The 16,562-nt window shown below is 58.2% G+C and overlaps 3 protein-coding genes across 3 annotated transcripts; 1 reads left to right on the top strand and 2 right to left on the bottom strand.

The window, feature by feature from the left end:
- Window positions 1-332: 332 nt before the first annotated feature.
- On the bottom strand, window positions 333-4,391 carry LOC139589524 (B-cell differentiation antigen CD72-like). The gene is made up of 8 exons (XM_071425968.1): window positions 4,240-4,391; window positions 4,066-4,155; window positions 3,775-3,861; window positions 2,935-3,249; window positions 2,547-2,695; window positions 2,039-2,190; window positions 972-1,139; window positions 333-630 (listed from the first exon to the last, which is right to left on the bottom strand). Exons 1-7 carry the CDS (start codon window positions 4,316-4,318, stop codon window positions 1,001-1,003), a joined length of 1,011 nt encoding a protein of 336 aa, XP_071282069.1. The 5' UTR covers window positions 4,319-4,391; the 3' UTR covers window positions 333-630; window positions 972-1,000.
- A 1,511-nt stretch (window positions 4,392-5,902) lies between these two features.
- LOC139589316 (B-cell differentiation antigen CD72-like) lies at window positions 5,903-12,157 on the top strand. The gene is given in 7 exon segments (XM_071425641.1): window positions 5,903-5,984; window positions 5,987-6,157; window positions 6,275-6,376; window positions 7,303-7,617; window positions 7,753-7,901; window positions 8,143-8,237; window positions 8,558-12,157. Coding segments are annotated over 7 exon segments (1,062 nt in total). The 3' UTR covers window positions 8,706-12,157.
- A 1,092-nt stretch (window positions 12,158-13,249) lies between these two features.
- Window positions 13,250-16,404, bottom strand: LOC139589523 (killer cell lectin-like receptor subfamily G member 1). The gene is made up of 6 exons (XM_071425967.1): window positions 16,356-16,404; window positions 15,792-15,902; window positions 15,215-15,298; window positions 14,450-14,598; window positions 14,122-14,225; window positions 13,250-13,641 (listed from the first exon to the last, which is right to left on the bottom strand). The coding sequence occupies exons 1-6, from the start codon at window positions 16,402-16,404 to the stop codon at window positions 13,446-13,448; spliced, it is 693 nt and encodes a 230-aa protein (XP_071282068.1). The 3' UTR covers window positions 13,250-13,445.
- Between the last annotated feature and the right edge of the window lie 158 nt (window positions 16,405-16,562).

Genomic DNA, 16,562 nt, shown 5'->3' with positions numbered 1-16,562 from the left:
TTTGCTTTTGAAAAGCACAATCACACCGTGGGACCCTAAAGGTCGTTGCTCTACTTTCTAATTAGCGCAAAAAAAATCCCCAAACATCAGCACAGGCACAGGCCGGTTCAGGCTCAGCTTCCCTCCTTGGGTGCTGAGGCTTTGCCGAGGCCTCTGAGTGCTGGGTTGTCTGAAAGCCATGGCCAAGCTGCTCCTGCGATGGGGTCAGGCAGAAAATTCCTGCTGTGGGGAGGGGACTGTGTGGGGATGGGGCTGTGCTGTCCCCAGCTCCTGCTCCTGGCATGCCACAGCACCACAGTTCTCTCAGTGCTGGGGGTGTGGCATGGCTCCAGCACTGAGTACCAGAGCTTGATCCATTCTGCAGCCAGTTCCGAGCTCCCCACTGCCCAGAGCCGTTGTGCTCAGGAGGACCCAAAGTGTCCCATGCAGGTGTGGGGTCGGCTGTGGAGCCTCTACCACTCAGCCAGAGCACACCAGCTGGAGGCATCCATGCTGCTGGGCATCACTGGGAAGGCTCTGGGTGGCCCAGGGGCAGTGGGCTGTGGGAGGGAAGGGGTTGGCTGGAATGGATGGGACATCCTGGGCAGGGACACAGCGAGGCTGGAGCAGAGGCGATGCAGGGTGGAGGTGCTGCAGGGGGAAGCAGAGGAGGGTGAGGGTGGAGGTGAAGGTTAGATGCTGCCCAGCCTCCAACACATGCAACGGGGCTGGGAAAGCACCTTGCCAAGGGTTTTCCCCCATCTTGCCCCCTTGCTGAGCCACAGCTTCAGCTCTTGAGCTACCTCAGACCCAGAACGCCCACGGCAGCAAAGGGATGGAGGCAGGCTCCATGCAGCACAGGGAGGTGACTGCATTCCTCTCCCTTTCCATGGGAGAAGGGGTCAACATGCTGGAGGCAGAGCTGCAGGCTCCCTGCTTTCCTCCAGGCACACCCCACAGGGCCCGTGTGTCCCTGACTCAGCAGGACTCACCACAGCAGTGCTGGGGCCAGCAGCCATCATCACTTGAAAGGGAGGCTTGGCCCTGCTGCCTTCTCACAGATCCAGAGGTGCAGGTCACTGGGACCAGTGCACTGGGCAGGTTTGATGCTCCCATGGCTTATTATGGCACAGGTTCCATTCGATTTTGACTGCCACGGCCTGAATGGGGAAACAAACAACACATCAGGCACTGACATGTTCTTTCTACAAACCCTGCTGAGGCAGCTGCCGCTGCTGACAACTGCCTTTTGTACACTGGCAGAGGAGAGGTTGGATGCTGCAGTCAAAGGGGGATCTCCCAGTCCTCCTCTACTGATTTCACAGGCTGAAGGCTCAGCTGATGCATCCCTGCACTTCCCCAGGCAGGCTGGGAAACACTGTAAAAGGTTAGCAGTGCCTGTGACACCCCTTTAGCCTGCCCCCTCTCAGCTTCGCTGCTGGAGGTTGTTCATGCCTGCAGTGGGGAGAGCCAGGTCCTTCCTCAAGACACAAGGACAACCAGAGGAGCTGGCCTGAGCCTGGGTCTGCTCTGGGCACCGCTCCTATGGCGGGGCTGAGGATGGAGGGCCGGCTACCCAGAACCTGGCCAGACAGGCTTGTTCCTCCCCAGTGCTCTCAAACATTGCAAGAGGAAGCGGCAGCGAGCTGAGGAGGTGGTGCACGTGGCAGGGAGGAGCCCAGGATTCTCCACAGAAGGCTGTGATCTCCCTTTGATCTCCCTTTGGAGAGGAATCAAGAAGGTATGTGGGAGATAGACGTGGTGCTCTAACACCTTGCCTAGGCCCCAAATGAAATTTGGGGTTTCTTCTGTCCACACTTGCTGGCTCCTGCTTCTCTTGCCCTGCGTTTTACCCACCCCCAAGTCCTGGCTTTCCATTTGCGTGTCCTCTGAGCACCTCATCACACCACTGCACCCATCTTCCCTCAGTCCCTGCTGCTCTGATAATCTTTGTTTCCCAGGGCCTGTGCCTGGAACTGGGTACTGGTGGGGTTTAAAACACTTCCTATAGCCATGCCAGTGGAGGGGAGTTTTGGGAAGAGGCAGTGCTGCCATGTACCTTTCATAAAGGGAGCCATCCACCCAGAACCAGGCCTTTGAGTCTCCCTCACTGTCTGGGTCCTCTTCCTCCAGCCCGCCATAGTCATACCAGGGAAAACTGCCCTTCTGCAATCCAATCCAGTATGGGACATCTGCATTCTTCAGGAAGGTCTGGAGAAGAAGAAAAAGTGCTTTTCCATGTTTTATTCCATGGCACCCATGCACTGCGGTACTATATACTTCACAGAAGGGTGATCGTCTTCCAATGAGTCCCTGGGGCTGGAAGTTCTCGAGCCCTGCTGTCCTGCTCCAGCTTGGGAAACATCCAGGGGTGCCAGAGCCCTTCTATCCCATGTCAACCAACAGCCATGTGCTCCAGAGAACAGCCTTGCACCCTCCAATGTTTCGGCAGGACAGGGGGCTCCCAGAACCATGCTATCTGGGGACTCCCAGAACCATGCTAGCCCATCTGGGGACCTCATGGCTGGACACACCCTCTGCTGCCCTCAGCTCCCCCAGCACCCTACCGGCACGGTCCAGCGACTCCAGGATTTGGTGACCAGGAGCTGAGAATATGTCTTCTCACACTCATCTCTGCTGTCTTCCCATGTCTTCTTCTCCGAGGAGATGAAGAGGCACTTGCCCCTGTACAGCAGCCAGCCGGAAGGGCAGCAATCTGTGGGTAGGGGCACAGCTGAGGGGCTTGCTCAGCCACAGATGCCCTGGGGGGTAACAAGGAACAGCCCCACACCTTCCCAGCAGACATCACAGGCTCAGCGTCTGCTCCAGCACTGCTTCAGCTCTTGGACCACTCTGTCCCCGCCATGTGGTCAAAAAAGCCAGCACTTGGCCCTTGGCACCTGCTGAGCAGTGCCAGTGCTGGAGCAGCCCCTCCCTGCTCCATCACCACCCTACCTATGGCTGTGCAGGAGCGCAGGAGGGCCACGGTGCTCTCGCTGTTGTTGAGCCTCCCCTGCACCTCCTGCATCTCCCTCTCTGTCCTGCCCAGCACCCCCGTGACGCGGCGCAGCTCCAGGCTCAGCCTGTCCAGCTCCAGCTGGCTGATGTTGCCCTCGTGCCACGCTCGCTGCAGCTCCTCTCTGGCCCACGCCAGCTCCAGCTGTGTCTGCTCCAGGCTCTGCTCCTGTGCCCTCAGCTCCTGTGACAGGCGGCCCTGCTCGGCCTTGTGCTCACGGGAGGAGTCCTGCAGGCTGCGAGTGACCTGCCAGTCTGGGGACAGGGGGGTGAGCTGGGACATGAGCATGGGACAGCTCAGATGTGGGACTGACCCTGCTTAAGGCAGGTGGGATGGGCAGGGCAAGGCAGGGGATTATCCACGATGAATGGGAAAGGTGGGAGGGAAGGATGCAGCAGGGAAGTGTAGGGTTAAGGGTTGGGTAGGATCTGGCAGGGGAGAGCAGGATGAGGCAGGATGGGCATAAGAGCAGACACAGCAGATTAAGGGCAGGGAGGGTGCAGCAATATGAGGCTGGACAGTGCCAGGATGGAAAAGAAAAGGAGCAGAAACGGAAAGTAAGGTGAGGAAGAGGGATGATGGGAGGCAAGGGAGGTGCTTGGATGTGCAAGGGATATAGGCCAGCTCGTGGCAGACAGCACAGGGACTCAGCAGTGAGTGTGCATGAGCATGCCTCCATTCACCCACAGTGCCCACCCCAGCCAGATGCCTCCCAACCCAACCCAGAGAGTGAGATGCTCACACTCCCTGCCCCAGATGCTCACAGTCCCCCAACTCACAGCACGCCCCCAGGGCCACGGTGGCAACCAGCAGCAGGAAAGTTATCAGCAGTCCCACAGAGATGCACCACCGACGGGACCGGCACCCTGCACGACACAACAGACATCACCTGAAGAGCTGGAAAACCCCTGGCAGCCCCCAGACCTCCTTCCTGGATACAGGCAGGAGAGTGGTGGCATGACAGCACAGATGGCATGGTGTGGGTGATGGGAGTGGGAGGACCCCAAAACACCACCCACGACCCAGCCCAGAACCACACTGGGTCTGCTGGAATGCAGCTGGATGCTCACCTGGGCTGGGCTCTGCTCCATCCCCATCCTGCCCTGCCAGTTCTGGCTGGGCGCTCTCGTAGGGGCTCTCTGTCTCATTCATGCCGAAGGCTGTGGGAGGAAGGCAGGGAGAGCAGCTGAGGCCGTGGGGTTGGGCACGGCAGGGACAGCATGGCGGGGCCTGTGGGCTCTCACCTGCCTCCAGTGCCTGGCTGGCCATGCTCCGGCCTCCCATCACTTTGGCAAACCTCAGGTCAGCATAAAGCTGGGCCATGTGGGGAGCACTGGGTGAACCCTGAGCCTCGCTGGCTCCCGCTCCGCCCTGGGGATGCCTCTCTGAGATGTCCCCTTTGCTCCCGGTGACTGTGCAGTCTCTCAGAGGTGCAAAGGAGAAGTGCAGCCAGCATCTGCAGAAGCAGAAGTTTGCTCCGCACTGTAGCAGATGGGACTAGTGAGGCACGGCTGCGGGGACCAGCACCCTCTCATTGGTCCCAGAAACACCAGCCCGTCCCCTCCCACACCCTAAAAGTGCTCATGGTCTCCCTAGGCACAGGGGCAGGGTGAGGGCAGCACAGCCAGGTGTCACAGCAGGGGCACAGCAAAGGATGGACCCAAATCTGTGCACTGTGGGGCAGAGCAGGGCAATCCTGAAAACAGGAGCAAACTGCCATGTGGACAGCTCCATGGAGTTGGAGGTCTTCACAGATAGAGATTTCCCCTCCCAGCCTCTGAGAATGGGAATTTCCCCGTGATGTATTTTGTTCCACTAACTCTTATCCCCTCCCTGGTCCCTTCCAAAGAAGACCCCAGCTTTGGGATTGCTCCAAAATAGCCCCAGAGAGTAACAAAAATCAGTGATGTCCCCTTTGCCTTCCCTTCCCAAGACCACAATCCCAGCATTCACAACACCTTCTTGGTCCCTCCAAACACCTTCTTGGTCCCTCCAGGCCCCCAGTGTCTCAGAGGTCTCTCTCTGAACTGCATCTGGAGAAGGGCAGGTTTCAGAAGGCATGCCCCCAAACCCTCCCACTGCCTCCCACTGCATTCCACTGCCTTGCCATTGCCTCCCACTGCCTTTCAGATGGCCAGATGGGCACATCTGAACAAACCAGCCCCTGGGACAGCACTGGAGGTGCACAGTGGTGCTGGTGGAGCACAGTGTTACATAGCCAGTGTCCATCATCTCTGCAAGAGCAAGGGAAGTTCTTCCTCAGTGGCGAAAGGCAAAAAATCAAAGCCAGCTTCAAAGGGGACAGGAAGGAGGTTTAGAAAACTAAAAGTTGGGAAGCCTCTACTCAACCTCCTGGAAGAAAATGGAGCATGTTTGCCTAGGCATGCAGGGGCCCAGACCCAGGGAGGACATGCAGGGAAAGGCCAGTGGGATTTACTGGGCCACTGCTCAGTATGCCTTCTACTGCTTGGAAGCACCAGCCTGGGGATGAGGGGAGAGCAACAGGGCCATTTATCATGACCCTTCGGTGTCTGGGATGTGGTTTTCCACAGTGTATTTGGTGGCAGAGTGGAGAGATGTGGCCATGACGAGAGGAGAAGTGAAAGCTCATGCTGCAGTGTGGAAGTCTCTTTTAGGCATTAGGGCAGTGATGCTCAGATCCTGGAGCAGAGCACCAAGAAGAGGGAACCTCCATCCTGGATGGAGTCAGCAGCAGGGCTACCTGTTCCCAGCTGGAAGCCAGACCTGCTCTGCTCTGCCCCAGGAAATTTGATGAATTCTCTGTAGGCTGAGCCCTACAGCTGTGCCCCATGCTCCAGCCCCAGGCTGCACCACCCCAGTGCTGTCCCAGGGGACCCTGAGCCGTTTTGGGGGACGGAGGGGGAGCCAAATGGTGGTGCCTGGCCAATGGTAGGACGCCGCCACCCTGGCGGTACTTTCCCCTCCATCACTCCTTGCCACACTTCTGCTTCTGCAGAAACCAGCTGCGTTTTCATTTGAAGCGGAGCAGAGCCTGCAGGGCTGCCCGGGGCATGGCCCAGAGTGTGGTCTATGCTGACCTGAAGTTTGCGGCGCGGCCCCTGTCCACTGCGCCCGACGACGATGACAGTCCCTACGAGAACGTGTCACCGCTGGGGCCGGTGACAGCAGGGCCCAGCCCAGGTGGGGACGGGAGCAGCCACGGGGATGCAGGGCACCAGGGGTGATGCCCAGGGGGTGATGATGCCCACGGGGTGATGATGCTCCCGGGGTGATGCCGCGGGTGCTCCTCTCTTGCAGGGCGCTGGACCCGGCCATGGCGCGTCCCCACAGCGCTGCTGGTAGCCAGCCTGCTCCTGCTGCTGCTGCTGCTGGTGGCCGTGGTGGCCCTGGGCGCTTGCCGTGAGTCGGTGGCTGCCGGGGGTGGGGGCGGCCGGGAGGGCACTGGGCTGGGTGAGGGACTGGCTGCGGGGGCTGCCAGGGAGGAGGCCTGGGCTGGGCTCCGGGGCTCCTGCATGGCCTCCACGAGCTGCCTCCACTGCCTTTCCCACTGCCTACCACTATCTCCCCTTGTCTCCCCTAGTCTTTTCCACTGCTTTTCCATTGCCTTCCCACTGCCTCCTACCCTTTCCTGTGGTCTTGCCCCTGTCTTCCCACTACCTGCCGATCCCTCCCACTGCCTCCCACGGTCTTCTCACTGCCCAGCCACTGCCTTCTCACTGCCTTCCGCTGCTTCCCAATCCCTCCCACTGCCTCCCACTCTCCATCACTGCCTCCATTTCCTCCCACTGTCTTCCTGCTGCCTCCCATTGCCTCCTAATCCCTCTGACCACCTTCCCATCACTGCCTCCCATTGCCTCCCACTGACTTCCTACTATCTTACATTGCCCCACACTTCCTTCCACTTCCTCCCACTGCCTCATATTGCCTCCCCATTTTATTTCCACTGCCTCCTGCTGCCTTCCCATTGCTTCCCAATGCCTCCCTTTTCCTTCCCATTTTCTTTCCACTGCTTCCCATTGCCTCCCACTGCCCTCCAAACCCTCCTACTGCTTCCCATTGCCTCCCACTGCCTCCCATGCCTTCCCATTGCCTCCTACTGCCTTCCACAGCCTTCTCATTGACTCTCCTTGTCTTCCCACTGTCACTCACTGCCTTCCAATGTTTCCCCTCCACCTGCCACCACTGGGGCTTCCATTCCCTTCCCACTGGCACCCCCAGGACAATCTCCACGCACAGCCAGATACTCTCATCCCACTCTCCCTCGCCAGAGGCATGCCCCAGGCAGGGTCCCATGCTCATGTCCCAGCTCACCCCCCTGTCCCCAGACTGGCAGGTCACCCGCAGCCTGCAGGACTCCTCCCGTGAGCACAAGGCCGAGCAGGGCCGCCTGTCACAGGAGCTGAGGGCGCAGGAGCAGAGCCTGGAGCAGACACAGCTGGAGCTGGCGTGGGCCAGAGAGGAGCTGCAGCGAGCGTGGCACGAGGGCAACATCAGCTGGCTGGAGCTGAAAACCAGGAATGCTGATCTGGGTCATGCCCAGCAGAAGCTGGCTGTGTTGCAGGAGGAGCTGCGGCTGGTGCAGGGGAAGCTCAACACCAGTGAGAGGGCTGTGAGCAGCCTGCGTGCCTGCGTGAACACAGGTAGAGCGTGACGGGGTTGGGGCACAGGTGATGCTGCTGCCGCTGCTGTGAAGATGCGGGGGCTGAACTCAGCCAGGCTGAGCTCCCCAAGCATCCATAGAAGGATGAGCACCTGAGTTGTGCCCCTGCCCCCAGATTGCTGCCCCTGGGGCTGGGTACTCTTCAAGAGCAAGTGCCTCTACATCTCGGTGACAAACAAGACCTGGGAACAGAGCAACAAAGACTGTGAAGGGAGATATGCTCAGCTGCTGGTCCAAGATGAGTGGTCACCACTGACAGTGCCGGTACAGAGCAGGGGGGCTGTGGTACCCCAGGAGGGTGGTGATGGGCAGTGCCACACGGGGCCAGCTGCAGCAGTATCTGTGGAGGTGCCAGGGTGGCACCATGAGCCCCAGGGTGGCACCATGAGCCCCAGGTTCCCATCCTGGCAGTCTGATGGGAGAAGCACAGACAGTCCTGGGGCTCCTGGGCACCTGGCAAGTGCTGGTCAAGAAGCAGGTGGCTGACAGCTTCTCTCCCCCCTAGTACTTTGTGCATGCATCTAAGGCGTACTACTGGATTGGAGGAGAACCTCCTTATGCGGCAAGGAGACCTATGTGGACGGACAGAAAACGTTCCTTGTAAGTGCAAGAGTCCTTGGCACAAGCTCCTGCCTTTTTGCCATACTAGAAAGGTGCTGTTTTGTCCCTGTGACACCCCTCAATAGAAGGGTTGATGGACTCCCCTGAGCAGTGCCCCAAGAGAGGGGGGTGAGGATAGAGCCAAGCTCTGGGGTGCAGTGCCAAATATCCAAGTGGCAGAGAAGAAGAGCAGGAGGAGGAATGTGACACTTCCTCCTCTTGCTCTCTGTGCCAGGTGCCTTGCCTGCCCCAGCAGCACTGGGATCTCTGGGAGGTGGTGTCCATAGTGAGGAGGTTGTCACTGCTGCCCTCTTTCCTAGGAAACGCCATACTCCAGACTGCTGGTCACTAGTCAATGGGGAAATGTGGAATCAGCCATGCGACAAACCCTACCCGTGGATCTGCGAGAAATCCCCAAATCTGAGCAGGGCACCTGAGACTCGTCCTCTTTTTCTGGCCAAGGACTGACTGCTGCCACCCCGGCTGCATCCCTGGACTCAGGAACAGGAGCTGGGTGTGCACCTTGGGATCCTGCCCCTGGTGCACGCTTTGCCTCAACTGCATTGCAAAACTGCTGGGGAAAAGTGTCTATTTTAAAGCAAGGATTATGAAAAACAGACCTTATTCCCCTCTCCCACACTCAAGCAAACACATATTATACTGCTTTGTACTGTGCCACTGCATGTCCCTGTGTGCCCTGGCCAATGCAGCTCCAGTGCAGAGCCCAGCTCTCACCTTCATTGTTACCCCAAGGCTGCCAGGGGTGCAGGATCTGCCATTTGCATATTTTTGGAGCTGGGAATGACACGCTGATGTCCTCAACCTGTCCATTTCGGGGAGACCTGTGGATTTACAGCCTGTCCCTTTTCTCAGCATTGACAGCACTCATCCTGCCCTTTCTTCTGCCTTCATCACCTGCCCAGGGCTGGGTCCTGCCTGGAAAGGGTGCTGACAGTGAGACCATCAGCATGAGAAAATGCTAGAAAGCCAGAGACCATTTAGGAAGTGGGGGAGTGCTGGGGAGCTTTGAGAACGTGGTGGATGAATGAGGAAACTCTGAACCCACGGGAGGAAAATGAGGGCAATGAAGAGCCTGAAGACCATGGGAGGTGAATGTGTGAATCCTGAGATCATGGAAAGAAAGGGAGCGGCGTGGAACTGCAAATGAGGATGGTTCTGAGAAAATGGAGGTGCTGATAAGACAGTGGGAGAGAGGAAGGAGCACTAGGGAGACTTGGGAACATGGGGGAAAAGAGACACCCCTCCCACCAAGCGGGAAAGATCCCTAAGAATGTGGCTGGACCTTATCTACCAAAGGAGGGTGATGAGAGACCCCAGTCTGGGACCCAGGGTGACCCTCCCTGCCTCAGTCAGTGATTCTGCAGAGAGGGGAATGTGTTGGCAACCATTTTGCTAAGCTGGACCTGCAACAGCCAGCACAGCTTCACCACAAGTCCTGCCCAGCCAACCCAGTGCTCTTCTACAATGGGGCGATTGCACCAGTGAACAAGGGAAGGGCTGCATGTGTCACCTGTCAGACTTCTGTAAAGCCTCCAACACAGTCCTCCTCTAAATTGGAGATAAATGGATTCAATCAATGGGTGAACTGGTCAGTGGATAAGGTTGGACAGCTCCATCCAGAAGATAGTGCTCAGTGGCTCCGTGTCCTCATTGGACACTGGTGATGATGTTGGTCCTCAGGGATTCACCCTGGGACCTATGTTATTCTGTACTTTTGTCAACAATGTGAACAGCGGGATCAAGTGCACCCTCACCAAGTTTGCAGATGACACCAAGCAGAGGTGGTCTGACACACCTGAAGGACAGGATGCCATCCAGAGGGACCAGGACAAGCTCAAGAAGCAGGCCCATGGGAACATAATGAGGTTTAACAAGGCCAAGTGCAGGTCCTGCCCCTGGGCTGGGACAAGCCCTGGTGCCAGCACAGGCTGGGCATGAACAGCCCCAGAGCAGCCCTGCCCAGAAGGGCTTGGGGGTGCTGTGGGTGAGAGGCTGCACATGGCCCAGCCATGGCACTCACAGCCCAGAGAGCCAAACGTGTCCTGGGCTGCATCCAGAGCCCCGTGGGCAGCAGGGCAGGGAGGGGATTCTGCCCCTCTGCTCTGCTCTGCTGAGACCCACCTGGAGCACTGCATCCAGCCCTGGGCTCCCAGCACAGGAGGGACAGGGACCTGCTGGGGTGAGCCCAGGGGAGCCACCAAGGTGATCAGAGGGATGGAGCAGCTCTGCTGTGAGGAAAATTTGGATTGTTCAGCCTGGAGAAGAGAAGGCTTCAGGGAAAACTTACTGTGGCCTTCCACTACCAAAAATGGCTACAAGAAATCTGGAGAGGGACTTTACAGAAGGGCTTGTAGCAAAAGCACAAGAGGAAATGGCTTCAGACTGAGAGGGCAGCTCCTAGGAGAACTTCCATAGAAGGAGGCTGGTGGAGCCAGCCCAATGGCATGGCAAGGCTGGGACAGGATTGCAGGTTCCGTACAGTCTCAGCTATCATGAAAAGCAAAGACTTGCTGTGTCTGGCTTGTCCTGGAGAGTCCAGATGTCCTCCCTGCTCCCAAAGCCCTGAGCTCCAGCCCCCACTGCCCACAGTGTCGCAGTTGCCACTGCAAGGACACACTGCAGATCCCATCCATCCTCTGGTCCATGCTTTCCCTAGGCTGAGTCAGCATGGCTGCTTACTTGCCCATCTTGAAATGTGGCTTCTCCTTTCTTCCCAGCTGCAGGATTTGCACTTTTACCCACTCCAGTATCAGCAGGCTCCCATCAAACCATTTCTCCAGGCCTCTCTGTACCCAGTCCTGCCCTCCAGTGTACACATTACTGGTGTGGTATTGCCCCCCAGCTGCCTGAGGCCAGCCCCTACCCACCATCCACTGCATTGATGAAGGCTCCAAGGAGCACAAACCCCAGGATCAACCCTTCAGTGGCTGCATTCAGGGGAACAAGGGCGTTACTGACACCCACTGCAGCCCTCACATCACTCAGGTTTTCCACCCAAGCTCTCCTCCTCTACTCCTGACCTCATATATCCCCACTTTGCCAGTGAGGAAACCATGGGAAACCAAGTCCCAGACCTGAAAGGTTCATTATAAATGTCCCCCATTGCTCTCCCCTTAGGCACAGCCCATTGCTGCCACAGCAGGTCAGACAGGCACTGCCTGCCCTTGGTAAATCCTGCCTGGCTTTCCCCATCCGCACTGGATGGTTGCATGCCCAGGAGCTGTGCTGCATCATCTTCTTGGCATCAAGGCAGGGCAACAAAGCTCAGCTCAGGACAGGTGATGTAGGAATAAGAAAGGGCAAGACAGGAGCCAGCAGCAAATAGTGGCAGAGGCAAGGGGCAGCCAGGAAAACTAACAGAGTCCTCAAAGGGACTCAATGACAGCATCTTACCCACCTTCACCAAGCCTCCCCCAGTGGAAGGCAGCAGAGGTGGGCTGGAAGGCTGGTACAGATGTCCCATGTTGAGGAACACCTCTGCTCCAGGCAGCTGGGCTTGCAAGGCACAGTTAGAGATGCAGATGGAAAAGCAGATTGAGCTCAGGGTGGGAGCCCGAGGCAAGAGGCTGTGAGCTGCCAGCCTTGGGATAGCAAAGGGCAGGAAGATGAGCGGTGCCAGACAGATACACGGACACTGAGAGACACTGCAGGAGGCAGGAACTGCTGACATTTTGCATAATGAAGGAGAAGGATGATGAAAGCAAGGTGGATGGACACAGGGTGGGGGGCAGGAGAAGAGAGGAAGAGGAGCAAGGCTTGAGCACAAGCAAACATTGAGGGGATAAAAGCCCAGGTGTTCCTTTGTTGGGTATCCCTCAGAGGAACCTGAGAGGAACCTCAGAGGAACCATTTTGAGCTGTTTCTGTGTTACTGTGCTGTGAATAAATGGCTTTGTGGAATGAGACGTCTGAGACTCTTCCATGGGAAGCCTGTGACAAGCTGAGTGCCCATGGGCACCCCCCACGATCCCACTGCCATCACCCAGTGCTGCCCCTGTGCTGGGGCATCCCTGTGGCAGTGAACACAGCCGAGTTCCAACCAGGCTGGCCACGGTCAGCACCAGCCCAGCAGCAGGATCTTGCAGTGAATGTCACCCTCACTGGGGTGTGCAGGGCACAGGGGGCAGCGAGCAGGGCCTCAGCAAACTGCAGGTCAGTGTGGGCCCCACTCTGCGCCATGCAGGCAGCTCAGCAGCAGCAGCAGTCCAGGAAGGAATCCACTTCTGTCCTTCTCCACTGTGGTCAGCGGGCAGAGTGTGGCTAAGACCATACTGCGTGGAGACACATCTTCATATGCACAAAAGCAGAAGTAGTTGCTTTATTTGCAAAAAGTCCTTTTTTTCCTGCATATTTTCTCATTTTAGGGCGTGGGGGGTGAATGGCCTCCCTCCTGCTCAGCATGCCCTGTGTTGTGAAGAGCCCAAGCCCCTGGGTACAGGGCTACCCTTCCCCATACATCACCTTGCACCTCCCAGTGCTGCTCAGGCTGACAGGCTGCCCTGGCTGCGGGGTTTGGTCTTTAGCATGTGCTGGGAGGGAGTCCCAGTGAGGTCTGTGCCAGAGCTGCAGGCTGCTGGAAAAACCCAGAGGTTCATAGCAAAACCAGAACAGCCTCTGGGACCAAACAACCTCAAATCAAGCCCTAGCAGGCCTTTTAGGCCCTCACACATCACCCAAAGTGAGGATGTTTGCTGGAACCTCTTCAGACTGGGCAGGCACCAGCAAACAAGTGCTGCCCAGCCCAAGTCCTCCTTGGGATGCAGAGGCAAAGGGTCACCTCTCAGCAGCATGGCCCAGGAAGCAAAAGCCCCAGGAAACCAGCAGGATCAGAAAGCCCAGAGCCTTCATGGGACCTGTGCCAGCCTGCACAGGAGCTGCTGCTGAACGCTGCCTTTGGGCCATGGGGATGCTTGGACTCCTGCTGGCTCAATGCTGGCTCCTGGCCACAGGATGCAATTTCCCACTTGTGAGTGATGCCACCGAGTCTTAGAGCTGGAGGATGCACCTCCATCCTCCCACCCCCACACCCCAAAGCCAGCTGCAGTTATTGGCAGAGTTTATTGGCAAAGTGCAGAGTTCTGGGGGGTAAAGATGTCTGTGCCAGGAGGCAGCAGAGCCTGGGAATGCCCACACCCTGGAGTCAGGCAGGGAACAGGGTGGTGGCACAGGCTGGGGGTCACCCTGGCCATCAGGGCCTCACACAGCTGTAGGTGGTGTTTCCCCAGAGGAAGGCAGGAGGCGAGGACTGGAGCCACTGCATGGTGGCTGCACTCTGCTTGCAGACCCATCTGAGGGCATCTGTGCACGCACCACCTAAAAGGCCCAAGCCTGACACCCTGCCACAGGCCTGGAAGGACCTGGTGTAGCGCTGCACTGGGAAGATCCTGCAGGGGAGAGAGTGGGCTGAGACAGGATGGGCAGGAAGAACCGAGGCTGTCCCATCAGCAGCTCCTGCAGCCAGGGACCAGCCATGGCACAGGGATGCTGTGGGAGCAAAGTTCACCCTCCCCATGGGGCACAGTCTCCCGCCAGCCTCTTCCCAATTAGGCCACATGCCGTGATGCCCCCAGCCCCATCAGTCACAAAGTACCCCCAGGTCAGGCCTAGCAGGGCTGAGCACTGACCAAACTGGGACTCTGCTCTTGCAGAATCCCCTGCAGTCCCTCACCCAGGCAGAGTGTGGGCACCAGGGTCAGGCCCCTGCTAAAAATGCCCCTTCCCTAAAATGCCCCAATGCAATCCTGGGAAGAAAAGAGGTGGCCAAAATCTGGATCACACTCCCTGCATGCCTGTCCCCAGCACCACCCCAAGCCCTGATGATGGGCCTTCAGCACACCCAGCTGGGAACAAGCTGATAGCCTCACCATTCCAGTGTGGTGCCATCCAGCCACTTCCAGTCAGACCTGAAGCCATCCTGCTTCAGCCCCACATGGAAGGCGTCCATGTTAGCTGTGCGCACCAGGAACGCCTAGCACAGGAGAGGACCCACATGAGCCCCTGGGGACACCCAGCCCAGCCACAGGTTAGTGATGGGGCTGTGCTGTGTGGGCATCGCCAGCTCCCTGCCTGGAGGCTGTCCAGGCTTTGGGCACACGGGCTGGGAAGCTGAGACAACACTGTGCCTGCTGAGGGACCGTGAGGTGGCCACCAGGACAGCCCAGTGCTCACAGGGAGCTGGCAGGGTGCACTCACCAGGGTGCTGTTGGCTTGGATGGTGACCAGCTGTGCCCCTCTGGAGCAGCAGTCCTCTCTGCTCTGCTCCCAGCTCTTTCTGGCAGAGGAGAAGTAGTAGCACTGCCCTGCATCCCAGAGCCAACCATCCGGGCAAAACTGGCACTGCCCTGCACACCAGAAACACCCAGGTGGGATGAGGCAGATGGCCAGGGCTGCCCCCAGCCCCAGGGACCAGGAGAGTGACAGTGGGCAGTCAGGGCACCGACCAACCCATCGTGTTTGTATGTCTGCCCCATGGACACCACTCTGCATTTGCCCTCGTTTGTGAGCCCAGCTCCAACTTTCCAGCCCCAGAGCCCTGGGAAGAGGGGCTAGTTACAGGAACATGCTGGAATTGAGCAGGGAGCTGCAGGTTTGGGGAGGTGATACAAACACTGTTTACAAAGTGCTGGGGACTCAGATAAGGTTTCAGCTGCACCAGAAGCTGATGTCATCTTGCACAGGGATGCTGGTGGCATCCATCAACCTGGTGCTGGTGGTGTGCCCAGGTAACACTGAGCTGTCTGGGGTCATCTCTTCTAAAGGGGTCTGAGCAGATCAGCCTGTTCAGCAGTGCTGGGGCAGCTCTCCACACCACAAGCTGGGGGACAGGCAGTGAAGGTGAAGGAATATGTCGGGAGAGAGCTCAGGGAAACATCCTTGAGTAGGGACAGATCCTGATGCTTGAAAGCAGCAGTAAGGCCCTCTCCAAACCTTACCCAGGAGCCCACCAGGCTCTCTTACCTCCCAGTGTCTGTTTCCCATAGCTGGAGCTCTCCTCTATTCTCCAGAGACCGTCTGTGCAGCTTGTTTGTTGTTGCACTAAATCTGCAGCAGAAGAGCACAGCTGTGTCCTAGCAACTCTGGGCTCCTGCTCCCTGCAGCACCCAGTGTCCTCTCCCACAGGACAGCCTCTGGCTGTGGGTGAGGTGTCCCCTGCTTTAGCTACACCAAGCTAAGGTCCTTGCAGATTTTGCTGTGCCCGGGAGCCCTGCATGCAGCAGGCTTTTGGGGAAAGTGCTGCTGTCTTTCAGTATCGGTATCAGTGCCCTCCCTCCCACCCTTCATTGCCACCTGATGCAGTGGCTTTCCCCAAGCCCACGCTGTCGCCCCAGCTTCCTTTTCCAGACACGTAGGTGGTGTCTTGCCTCACCAGTTCTCCTGCTTGCCCAGAGCCCACAATGCCCTCAGCCCAAAGCAGAAGCACCCAGCTCCATGGGGAAGCAACAGCTCAGCCCGTTAGGACACAAGGGCTGTGTTGCCAGCCCAGACCCCAGGGCCCTCTCTGCAGAGATCTGGGCACGGCATGGCTGGTACTTACAGTGGAAACTCAGGCTGACAAGGATGATCTGTGCCAGTAGGAGCGTCAGGGAGAGGAGACCCAGGCTGAGGGCTGCCCAGCACCAGGGCAGGCGCACTCGCTGCTGAGGGGCTGAGAAAAGGACTCAATGAAGACCAGGGTAGGGGGGAGGAGGGATAGTCTGGAGGGAGCAGTGGGGAGCCTTGAGCCAGGAAATGTCTGTGAATCCCAGGTGGGATGTCAGGAGGCACTGGGGGAGCCTGGGAAAAGTGGGGGAGAAGAGTCCATTTGCAGCAGCTTGATTGTCCTAGAAATTATCTCCCTGCACGCAACACTTGGTGAGGAGAGCAGAGGGAAAGTGTCTGTGCTGGGGCATGGGGGTGCAGCGGGCATTCCCTGCCTTTGAGCCCCTCCTGCCCCCCACCCCGAGAGCAGGCACTCTGCAACAGCGCTGGGGAGGAGCTGTTTGAGAGAGGACACCCAAAAAGAGGGAGTGGGGAGAGCAGGACTGGGAGGACATTTCTGGGGAAGGCAAGGGGCTGTGGGAGGGCAGGGAACCCACTGAGAGAGCTGGGGGCCCGTTACCTGGTGTGGGGGGAAAGCGCAGGTCGGCATACATGACACCCTCTTCCATCCCCTCAGTGCTCTCCTGCTCTGCAGCCCTCGGGGCACTGACAGCCCTTTCCCAGCCCGGCCTGTCAGACGGCTGTGATGCAAAATGGAAAGTGTCACTTCCTGGTGGGGTCCCCAGAGGCACCACCTGGCCCAAAACCCGGGGGGCTCGTGGGGCTG

Source organism: Agelaius tricolor, unplaced genomic scaffold (genome assembly GCF_023055355.1).
Source record: "Agelaius tricolor isolate 1412-34295 unplaced genomic scaffold, bAgeTri1.0.p SCAF_4, whole genome shotgun sequence".
NCBI classification, from domain to species: Eukaryota; Metazoa; Chordata; class Aves; order Passeriformes; family Icteridae; genus Agelaius; species Agelaius tricolor.
This window is presented reverse-complemented; position numbering and strand designations above follow the sequence as displayed.

Coding starts and splice junctions, on each gene's coding strand:
- LOC139589524 (XM_071425968.1), bottom strand. CDS start 4,318: ATGGCCCAGCTTTATGCTGACCTGAGGTTTGCCAAAGTGATGGGAGGC. Junction 3,250..3,774: donor CGTGGCCCTGGGGGCGTGCT/GTGAGTTGGGGG, acceptor CCCTGTCCCCAG/ACTGGCAGGTCACTCGCAGC. Junction 2,696..2,934: donor GCGCTCCTGCACAGCCATAG/GTAGGGTGGTGA, acceptor CCCTACCCACAG/ATTGCTGCCCTTCCGGCTGG.
- LOC139589523 (XM_071425967.1), bottom strand. CDS start 16,404: ATGGAAGAGGGTGTCATGTATGCCGACCTGCGCTTTCCCCCCACACCA. Junction 15,299..15,791: donor TGTCAGCCTGAGTTTCCACT/GTAAGTACCAGC, acceptor CTTCTGCTGCAG/ATTTAGTGCAACAACAAACA. Junction 14,226..14,449: donor TCCAAGCCAACAGCACCCTG/GTGAGTGCACCC, acceptor CTCCTGTGCTAG/GCGTTCCTGGTGCGCACAGC.